The 11,990-nt window shown below is 36.2% G+C and overlaps 1 protein-coding gene across 1 annotated transcript; it reads left to right on the top strand.

Annotated features, from left to right (window-relative positions):
- Positions 1-8,000: 8,000 nt before the first annotated feature.
- LOC110687591 (protein JINGUBANG-like) lies at positions 8,001-9,595 on the top strand. Its single transcript, XM_021864234.1, has one exon. The coding sequence runs from the start codon at positions 8,037-8,039 to the stop codon at positions 9,294-9,296; it is 1,260 nt and encodes a 419-aa protein (XP_021719926.1). The 5' UTR covers positions 8,001-8,036; the 3' UTR covers positions 9,297-9,595.
- The last annotated feature ends 2,395 nt before the right edge of the window (positions 9,596-11,990 follow it).

The raw sequence follows: 11,990 nt of genomic DNA, 5'->3' as shown, positions 1-11,990 counted from the left end.
TTTTTGTACACGATGGTCTGTTCGAAGATGCTCAACAAGCGGTTGATTGGGCGAAACATGTTGCAATTAGATCAGGTTTTTGTTTAGTAGTAGCAACTCATAAATCTCAACGGGATGGTAGAATGGATCGCATTTTGAGATGCGACCGTTATCGCAAAAGGGAGGAACGAGATTTCAGTCAAGCGATTCGGTTTGATACAAAGCGGAAAGGTTGTGGGTGTCAGTTCAGAGTAAAGGTTCGACAACAGCAAAGGGGTGACGGTTGGGAAGTGAAGAGTTACGGTAAATGGGGGTATCACAACCATGAGATGATCGCATATGAAGTGGGTCATCGACAGTTAAGTGGCCTAAGTCCTGGTGCGAAACTAATTGTAAAAGAAATGAGTGATGCTCAAGTGAAGCCTGCTAAAATATTAGCATCTGTGTTGGAGAAATTTCCTGAAGACCAGCCAAACCGAAGACACATCTACAACGTCAGACATAAATTGAGGTTTGAACGGTCAGAGGGAAGGAACCCTATCCAGCAGCTTCTACACCAGGCACAAGCACGTGGTTACCTGTACTGGTTTGAATCTGATGAAGACACATCGGAGGTGACTCATTTGTTCCTTGTGCATCCTGATTGTGCTGATATGATTTCGTCTTGGCCATCTGTGATTCTGATCGATTCAACGTACAAGACAAACAAGTATAAGTTTCCACTGGTTGAGATGGTTGGGATGACTCCAACGAACCAAAACTTTTTGATTGGTTATGCAGTTATGAAGGATGAGACGGTTGCGAGTTACCGTTGGGTGTTGGAGAAGTTGAGAAATTACATCGGCCCAAGTGTTCAGCCATCGGCCATCGTCAGCGATTGTGAGGGAGGTCTCTTTGCCCCTATAGCGGAGCTGTTTCCGGAGTCGAGCCACTTACTGTGCACATGGCACATCAACAACTGCGTGAAAGTCAAAGCCTACAACCTTTTCAACAAGAACTTAGATTCAGCAGAGAGATTGGTAAATGGTAAGTGGCGGAAGATCCTGCAAGCTACTACGGAGGCAGAGTACGACCGAGCCTTGGATAACTTCAAGGATGCATACCAATGGTGCCCGGCAATCGTAGACTATGTGATGCAGCAGTGGGTGCCTCAGAGGGAAAAGTTTGTCAAATATTGGACAAACCAAGTTCTTCATTTTGGAAACACTACTACATGTAGAGTTGAGAGCGCTCATAGAGCTCTGAAGGACTGGATTGATTCTTCCACCTCTGCTTTGGATACACTGTTCGAGAGAATAAACAAGGCTATTGATACTCAGAGGAACGGCATCAAGAACTCTCTCGAGGACTCCAGACGGCGACATGGCACGATGTATAGCCATTTCATATTTAAGATTCTCCATGGTCGTGTGTCACACTACTGCTTGGGGTTGATTCTGAGCGAGCACACCAGGATGAGGGAGTTGGGTGATGAAGTGGCTATTCGGTGCGGATGTGCTTTATCGGTGACTCATGGACTACCTTGTGCATGCACCATTCACCGCGTAATTACGCAAGATAGGGCGTCGTTACATGTTGATCAGGTTCATCCATTCTGGCGGACGCTCGTTATCGGAGAGCATGCTGTTCCACAGACAATCAACCAAGTTCTTCATTTTGGAAACATCTACAAGTGTGCAGTGATGCATTTCGGCCTTGGTTTGCATGGTGGAGCTTACTATCCATGTACCACGGTTCTGCCTTGGTGTTTGCGTGAGACCGTCACCAGACCGGTAAGAGAGGTTGCTATTGGATTTCTGGGGCCGTCATACAGACATTTCATCCGACTGGACCTGTCACCCAATTTTCCGGTCCCACCGATCATACCAACGTGGTACACCATTCGTACAGCAAGCGTAGAGGGCTGGGATGCGCTATATCATGACCGGGTGCAGCAGTGGAACAATCTAGTTGCCTTTTCTATGTGACCTTCTATTGTTATTGCTATTTAGTTTTCCCATTTAAATGTGAACTTGTATTTAATTTTCGTATGCCCACTAATTACAACTTAAAATAAAAATTATAAAAACTAAAAATATAATGTCAAATTCTAAGAACTTAAAATAATAATTATAAGAATAGATAATGTTAACTTTTACAAACAACTAGGAAAATGTTATATAAATGCACTGCCGACATATCAATAATCTCTCTGTGACGCCCACTGCCACTGCTCAAGGGCCCGTTCCAGTTCATCAATAACAGCTCTGCCTGTTGCAGTCGTCATGTTGTCCCTCTCCTCAAAAAGTCTGTGTCCCAACTGCGTCATCTTTCCCATCCACTACACATAACAAAACACATAAAATTCAATAACGACGTATTATATGAAAAAAAAACACAACTACAAATGTTTTATGAGCGTCGAGTCAATCCTCTCATGCATGGTGGCAGGAAGGTGGCTCACTCTAGTGCCCCTCAATCGGCCGACCATCTCGCTCTCCTCCGGCCAAGCCTCAGCCCAACTACACAAGAAGTTACAAGTCCTCTCCCGGGTTTGGCATTTCAAAATGCCGCTATCCAAAGCCCGCTCTTGGTCCTCCCAAATACGGGTAGCGATGTGTCCTAGAAAGCTAGGAATCACACTCCCGTCTATAGGTCCCCCAGCCACCTCGCCCCTCACCACCCAAGAATCATTAACGGCCCTCGACCGTTTTCTGCTAACCGCAGACACAGTGGACGCAGATGATGTGCCAGATCTACTAACAAATCTACCATCTCTACCCTTACGCACGTCTACCCTACGCGTCTCATACACATCATCAAGCCTCTGACTGAATGGACCGTAATCATCATATGGTCCACTCTGATCGTCCACATCCTCATCTGCATCCTCCTCCTCCTCCTCCTCATCACCGTCATCATCTTCATCATCCTCAGAATAGTGCACCCGTTCTCTACGAGCCGAGGCCGAGATACCACGGGATCTAACGTGTCTGGGCCCCGAGCTCTCCATTGAGTTGATCGTACTTCTCATAATGTCCATACTCTTCCCAGCCCCAGAACGAAAATACGATGCCTAACACAAAATAACAAAACATGTAATATGCAATATAAACATGTAATATACACATAAAAAAAGTAATTAAAATAAATAAATAAAACAATATACATATGATGGAAAATAAATTAAAAACATTACAAAATATTAACAACCTAAAAATAAAAAAATTAATAACCTAATAAATAAATAAATAAAAAATTGGAAAAATTGGAAAAAAAATTACCCAAAAAAAACAAATTGGAAAAAACAAAGTAAAAAAAAAAAATTAAAAAATAAAACGGAAAAACAAAAACAAAAAAAAAATTTGAAAAAATAATTCAAAAAAAAAATAAAAGAAAATGAAAAAAAAAAAAAAATTAGGGTTCCGGCGCCTGTCCCAGACGCCAGAGCCACGGTGATGGCGCCTGGGCAGGACGCCGGTACCACGGTGGTGGCGTCTGACGTGGACGCCGCCACCGTGGTACCGGCGCCCTGCCCAGGCGCCATCACCGTGGCAATGGCGTCTGGGACAGGCGCCGGAGCCGTGGTGTCGGCGTCTGGGCCAAACGCCGCCGCCCAAACACCGCCGTCCAGCCACCAGTCGCCGCCGGGCCACCACCTTTTCCGGTTTTTTTTTTTTTTTTAAATAAAAAAATTTACAAAAAAAAAAACATACCTTTCCTCCTCCAAACCCCCTTGCTCCGGCCACCGGTGCCGCCACTTCCTTGCCTTGCCGCCTCGACATTTTGAAAAAATATTTTCGAGAGAGAAAGTGAGACTACAAAGTTAAGAGAAGATGAGAGTGTGTTTTTTACTAGAGTAGAGAAAATATAATTTTAGTTCGAGGGCAAAAGAGTCATTTCACTTTTAATTTGTGGGCTTTATGTGGAGATTTGCGGGCGATGTTTAGCAGTTCACTTGAACTAACACTTCCAAGATGGACGTGAATAATGCTTGGCAGTTTACACGCATCCTTGCATAATAAATTAAATAGATCGATCCAATAATTTATTTATTTTTTTCTAACATCCTTCTAACATGTATCTTATAATCATCTAACATATAAAAAACTTTAACAAAACATTGATCGATTCAATTATTTTTTAGGAAATGAGCAAAAGTATGGCCAAAATCCTTGCTCCTCTAGCTTCCGCCATCACCACCAGTCCACCTACACCATCACCTTCTTTGTATCTACCTTCCCAAAAATCTCGATTGGATTTTCCAATTTTTGACATTAATCATCAGAAAATCAATACAAAACTCAATCAACAAGAGATCTACAAAATTAACTCGAAAATAGTCAAACATAAATGATCGTTTAAATTTTCAATTTTTTAACTAATTTTTTTCAATTCTCTTCATAAAACGAGCAAATCAATCAATAACTATATACTAAAAGACACACCAGCAATGACACGTGTCGATTTCTGGTGTGTTCTTAGTATATTTTTTTAATAATTAATTACTAAATTTTATTTAAGGAAATTATTTTTTTAAAAAAAATTTGATTTTGTCAACTCTATAGATGAGAAATAATAATTATCATTTTTATGTTGATACTCAATTAATTACGGAATAATAAGGAAATATATAAATTTTTTTCAAGAAGATGTATTTTTGGTGGAATAAATTTTAAGAATATGATCTTGATCAAATATTCCATGTTACTTCAATTTTGTTCAAGATATTAAACAATTTTTATATTTTATGCTATAAATAAATTAATTTGTCAAAATTATTTAAGATAACGTACCGTGCATGACACGGGACCTAACCTAGTATCAATATATAATATAGTTGCAAATCAAAGTAATAGAAACATTCATACGGATTATCAGTCAACGTACTAACAACTTTCTTTTACTAGCCCCGGCGGTCATTGATTTAAGCTAGCCCATGCCGCCCATCAATTTCTTGATTACCATCGTTGGTAAATCCTTACGTGCTCACATATCAACATATGTTATACTTCCTATATTTCGTTTTATTTGCAATGATATACTTCGTAAAATTCATCAAAATCCAGGTAAAATTTGTTTGTAATTGGTAAATTGAGACTAAATGTTACAAATAAATTGAAACAGAGGTAATAGATTACAACTATACAAGTACTTTAAGATTGAGAGCAACTGCCAAAGCGAAGTTGAAGAAAGGACCTAGCCCAATTGTTAGTCTACTCAATCGTTTAAGCCCAAGAAATATTGGCCCAATTATAAACCCAGTCCTAGTCCTAGATTGGCCACGTTTGATTTTATTTGGCGTGGAGACAACTTTGCTGTCCATATTAACGACTTAGACCTATAAAATTTACTCTATCCTTGTACTTAAGTGTTTTTTTCCCTCAATTTTTTTTTTCCTTTTTATTATTCCTTCAGTGTAAAAGAGTCGAGCTAATTCAAGTATTTCCATGCCTATGTCCATTTATTTTAACTTATTAGGTGTCAACCGAGCTTGGTTCGTTCAAGAGGTTAGAGTGTTTGCCAATAATTCATGAATTGCTCGTTAATTAACCGCGCCAAGTTCATACAACATCTTCGATCGTTATATAAATTAAAAAAAAAAAATTATACAAAGTAAACAAGCTCTTTTATAATCAACTATTTCGCCTTTAAAGTCAGCATGATAATTAAATATTTATCATAATTTTAGCTTTTTTTATACAAGAATTTGTATTTAAATTAGCAATTGTGATATAAGTAAAAAATTATTATTAAATGAGCGTTGGGCCTTTCTTATAAATAAGTTTGTTCATGAATATAAATAGATGAACTAATTGATGGACATATAAATGACTTTTCCATGAAAAAAAAAAAAAATCAAATCAATGATTTTTCATGAATTTGTATGAATCATCTTGAGTATATTTTTGTTCATATACGTTGAAACTCATGTTTCAAACGAGTTTTAAAACTTATTCAACTCATTTATTAATAAACAAGCATGAACGAGCTCAATTTTGTTAAAAATTTTAGCTTTTTTACACCTTAAGAACATTTAGGTCTTTCCTATTACACTTTCTTAGAACTCGCGTGAAAGAAAACAATGAAACCTCATTGTCTCTATCGTGTATTGTTGCTTCACCAACTTATTAGAGTACCACATAGATATTTAAAGCCTTAATTTATAAATTCATGGTTGCTATTGAATGTTTGTTCTTGAACATTAATTCAATCATAGTTAATGTAATCCCTCTAAATTATTCCCCTTGAATCAATCATTTGCTTTGGTGGAAGCAACACTAACTAATCAATCAAAAAAATCTACAAAATAAACCTCGTATCATAACCGACCTACACACTTCTTTTTTTCAAAAAAAATAACTTTCGTCATTTTTCTTTTTTGAATGTAGCACTAAGAATCTAAGATCCTATTGGCCAAGAAGTGGGCCTACACAATCAATTCCACCTCTCATACATTGCCACGTTCGTAATTAAATATTCAGGGTGAATCATCAGAGGAAGTACTAATGTAGGTTTGATATGTATGTGCAAATACATATCAAACATTAAAATATTGAAAAGTATTGTAAAGCACATGGGGGTGGGAGAAAAGGAGGAGAGAGATGGGCACGTGGGACCAGTTTTAAATGTACCACTGAAATCTTATATAATATCATTGACTATGTAGTGATTCTATTTCTACACGTAGTTAGTACCACTGAATGAATATACAGTACCATTGAATGAATATATAGTACCACTGAATGTTCAATGATACTATTTGATCATCTAGTGATACTATTAATCACCCAGTGGTACACTTAAATTCAGCACATGGGGGTGAGAGAAAGGAGGAGAGAGATGGGTAAATTTCATGCGAAATGTCTCTTATGCCCCTTGATATGTATGTCCAGGTACCTATCAAACCTCCTTTTGGAAGGCCTCGAATCATCATTCGAGACATTATTCCCCTCCTCTCAACTGCTGCCACATGGTTCATGAACCTAAAGCTCCACATAAAACAAATTTTTTAATTACTAAATTAACATTATCAAACATTTGGTTGTTTCCATTTCTTTAAAGATCTTGTATTAAATGTTAACATTAAAAACATAAAAGAACGGCTTACATAGAGTGTTATATTTACATAACTTCATAAAGTCCATATTACTGTGTTCATGTGAAATTGGTTATTACTTCACAAAGACCCATCTCCTCCCTACTACCAAAGATTGTAGACATAATCGGAATAAGTTGATAATAAGACCCGGTAAATCAAGTCCTTTGGAGAGAGGAATCAAGAGATCTACGAGAGTTGTATCCCACAAAATATTAATGAAATTATTGTTTTCGTATATTTTTCTACCTCTTTAATTGTATATTGCAGGTTTGAATTTATATGGTTTACAAATTGGCACGCTCGGTGGGACAATTTTCGCTCTTCATCTCTAATCTTCTAGTTTCAAAACTTGTAGATTTAATGGGGCATGCCAAATTTGCTCGACTTTTTTCATTATTGATATACTCCCTCCAATCCCTAAATAATTGACATTTTTTTTACTTTTTTTCACTATTCATATACTAACTTTTACAATCATTTTTTTTTAAGTAACATATTAAAAAACAAATTTTATCATAAAATATATTATTAGATAGGTATTAATATAAAGTTTCATAATATCAATTTTTTAATAATTTTTACTAATATTTAATTATATATATTTAAAATCAAATTGATACATTGATATTTGTGTCCCAAATTTGACTATGTTAATTATTTAGAAACCGATAAAGTATTTACTCCGTAATAAAATGGGGTACAAAATTGTCGGAAAAAACCCGTTTAATTTTACTTAATTGTTTACTTATGTGAGCATATTTTAATATTTAAGTCAATTTAATCCGATTTCTGATGATATGTAGTTATTTTTCTCAAAATAAATTAGTACTGCGTGCATAAAAATAAGTATAGAAGAACAGTCCAAACATGAGACATACGAATATACTTATATACAATTACGTTACGCAGCACTTATGTTCGCCTATATATACCCCTCCAATAAACTTCTCCAAGATATCCAAACGAACTTTAAAACATGGCTTTTGAAAGTAGTAGTAGCAACAACTCCTCCACATTATCTAAAGAATGGAGTTTTAGAAGCACCTCTTCTTCTTCAATCTCCAACAATAGTAGCACCACCACAAATTACCTTCTATCTCATTATATCCATATCAATATCGAACCGGCCGAAAAACTAATCCCGGTCGACCACCCTTATTACAAATGCATAGCCACCTTAAAAACACCTAATCACCACCACATCTCTTGCTTAGCAACCCATGATAAACTCCTCTACGCCGCGTCTGGCAACCAAATCACCACCTTCGATCTAACCACGTTCTGCCCCGTAGTTTCATTCGAGGGCCGGGATTTGTCCTCAGGAGGGTTCATCAAGTCCATTGCATTCTACGAAGATAACAAAATCTTGACAGCTCATCAAGATAGTAAAATCCGAGTATGGAAACGACACCGTTTAGAGACAACCCTCCCAACAATAAAAGATAAATTACGTCGTTTCGCTTGTGCAAAAAACTACGTACAAGTTAGGAGAAATAAACGGAAACTTTGGATTGAACATAACGACGCCGTTTCAGGGATGACGTTAAGTAACGGGTTAATATATACCGTTTCATGGGACAAAACATTGAAAATATGGAGGGCTTCGGATTATAAATGTTTAGAGTCGTTAACGGCGCACGAAGACGCCGTTAACGCGGTAGTGGTTTCGAGTAATGGGACGGTGTATACGGGGTCAGCTGACGGGACGATTATTGTATGGGAGAGGGGTAACGATAAAGGGGTGCGACACTCCTGGGTATGTACCCTGGAGAATCATAGATCAACGGTTGTGAATGCATTAGCGTTAAGTAAAGATGGGAAGGTGTTGTTATCGGGCGGTTGTGACGGAGTCATAATGGCGTGGGAGAAAGAAGGGGAGAATGATCGGATGGTTGAGAGTGAGGTTGTGGGAAGTCATGATGGAGCTGTGTTGTGCTTGCTTGGATTGGATGGACATGATTTGTTTGTGAGTGGGGGTGCGGATCGGACGGTTCGGATTTGGGGGAGAGGTGAGGGGGAGTGTGGGAATGGGAGTAGGGGATTGTTTTGTTGTTTGGGTGTTTTGGAAGGGCATGATAAACCGGTGAGGTCGTTGGCGGTGGCGGCCGCTCTTTCGAGGACGGAAAACGGTGTTGTTTCGGTTTGTAGTGGGAGTTTGGATGGGGAGATTAAGGTTTGGGAAATTATGGTTTCTCAACTCATTAACAATAGACCTCCCTACATCAAAAAATATTAGCGGTAATAGTAGTGTACGGAGGGAGTATTAGTTATTACTAAAGATAGGAGTTTTAAACGGAGTAATAAAGAATCAATGTTTGTTTTAGGTAAGGATTTCTCCAAGGTAATTGTTATTGATTAGAATACACAGTATTGTTTATACTACATTTTTTGTCTTAGGGGTGTCTAAAGTTACCTTGGAAAAATCTTCATCCTTTGTATTGGTGTTGTAACGAATTACAGAGTATTATTACTATACTAGTACTACTCATCTTATGCTCCTATTATAAATATATATGTGCATGAACGCTTTTTTTAATTTTATATGTGCCTGGTCACATCGTGTGTCCGGGGTTTCTTATTTAGGGGTTACTTTGGGTTACTCGATCGATCGGGGGTTACTCGGTCGGTCAGGGAATATTCAGTCAAGGGTTAATCGTCAGTTATGGGTTATTCAATTGATTAGGAATTAGCCGTTTAGTGTTTTGGTGTGTGTCAGCCGGCCATATGGTGTGACCAACCACACAGAAATAAAACGCTTTATAATTATAAACAAATTATGTTTTATTATTTTTGTAACAAAAGAGAACTAAGGAGAACATTCTTGTTACGATAACTTACATTAAATTTGAAAAAAAGGAGTGTAAAATAATGATAGATTTGAGATCTATGGTGTAATATTGTTATATGATTTATATATCCATTTCAAAAAATTGACTATTTTTTCAGAAAAATGTTTTACATAAAGTTTTATGTTTTAAGGGTTGCATAATGAAAAGATTGAGAATGAATAACTAATCATTTATTACAATGATCCTCATCTAAATAAAATAAAAAAATTTGACCTGCCTACGTGTGTTTATATCATTTAATCTCAATTTTTCGTATATCAGACGTATATTTTTTAAGTAGTTAGATAAGATAAATTGTCCTATTGGACTGAGATCAACCGAATCGATCGTTGTGGCCTTGTGGGTTAGACAAGTTGAGAGTAAGGAGGAAGGGTAAGGGAAATTCCTACACTCAAAGTGTTGCCCTTAGTGGAGATTGAACCCTCAACCTCAAGGTTAGAAAGCTCAATCCTTACCGTGAGCTCATGCAATCTAATATTTGCTTGGTCCTTAATACTTCTTATATTCCTATCCTACAAATATAATTAGACAATTTGATATAAAAATATGTAAACATAAAACGTAATGCAGTGGTACATATTAACAGGAAGTATACGCACTCCATATAAGGGAATCATAATCTCCTAATGTCTATTTTAGCACCTCAAGTCTCAACCAACTAGTACCTCGTATTTTAGTACAATAGTAAACTTATTGTTAGGTTATTTGCACCCAAAAATAATAAATAAACCTGTTAGGTTATAAGTCTGCTTCAGTTGGAATTTTTAACTAAACGTTTATCTAATAATAAGCAGAGATTATATATACGTCGAAGATGATTGAATGTAACAACCTTTTTTTTTTTTTTTTTAACAGATTGAATGTAACAACCTAGCTACATGCTACATCGCTATTCCCTCTATTCACCAAAAATATTCCCTGTATTTAAATTGGTTTATTCATTTATTTATTTTGTTCTAATTTTGATGGTTTTCTATCCATCTTAAACCTCCATCAGTCGTTACGCGCGATTGTAATCACTCAATCTATTAGTTATATATATGCATGTCTATAATTAAAAACAACGCAGCCGTGTTATTTTTTAGTACAAAACTTTATAAAATGGGAATTAATTTCCACTAATTCTCTCACTCTATTGTGAATTTGTGATATATTATGTACAACGGGCTCTCAAAAAAAAAAAAAAATGTACAACGGTACGTAAGTCGGTAACAATTTCATAAAATACATCATTCCGCACCACTTACATTCTAGAGGGGTTATAATTGGAGATACCATTGATATTCTAAACCTAACTTTTTTAAAAAAAATTACGAATTCACCCATTGAACGAGAAAATAGTTTGTGACAAATCCTACTATTAATATATTATTTTGATGTTGACACCTTGAATTTGAGCTGCAGGATCGCCTTCTTAAAAGGATATTAATATCGATCAAGTGGGTAGGCTTGAAATCATGATTCACTTGCAATTTGCAAATGATTCTTGCCGTACGTAATAATGCGTGTTTTAGGCTCAAAAATTAAATTATAGTGGATTTCTTTTGTCATGCAAAAAAGAAAAGAAAAAGAAGGGATGTGGAATTTCAACAAGGACTATAATATATCCATGACATCAATCAATTTTGATCTTAAAGTTTGTACAGTTTAATTCAAAAACAAAGGATGGAAGTCTCTAACATTAATAGACAAAAAAGAGTTTTTCTAATAAGAATTGGTAATTATTTTAAAAGATTAAACGGGCTATTTTCTTATGTATTGTCATATGTGAACGTCCTACAAATTAATGTTTATGAGGTCATTCATTCAATTAATCCCTTTTTGCAAATAAATACATGTGCATATATATTATCAATAGTATACTAAGAAAGTAAGAAATTAAGAATCCCCTTTTTGTATTAATTAGTTAAATAGTATCAATAATGTAATACTAAGATATCTCACCTGCTATATATCGTTTTAACAGCTACTTAGTATGCTTTTTTAAATTATACATAGTTCTACACTTCTACATACGAAATTTGTAAGCTAGAAATTATCAAATCTGTTTCGGATGAAAACAATAGGTCCTTCGTCTGGAC

This window comes from Chenopodium quinoa, unplaced genomic scaffold (genome assembly GCF_001683475.1).
Source record: "Chenopodium quinoa cultivar QQ74 unplaced genomic scaffold, ASM168347v1, whole genome shotgun sequence".
NCBI classification, from domain to species: Eukaryota; Viridiplantae; Streptophyta; class Magnoliopsida; order Caryophyllales; family Amaranthaceae; genus Chenopodium; species Chenopodium quinoa.
This window is presented reverse-complemented; position numbering and strand designations above follow the sequence as displayed.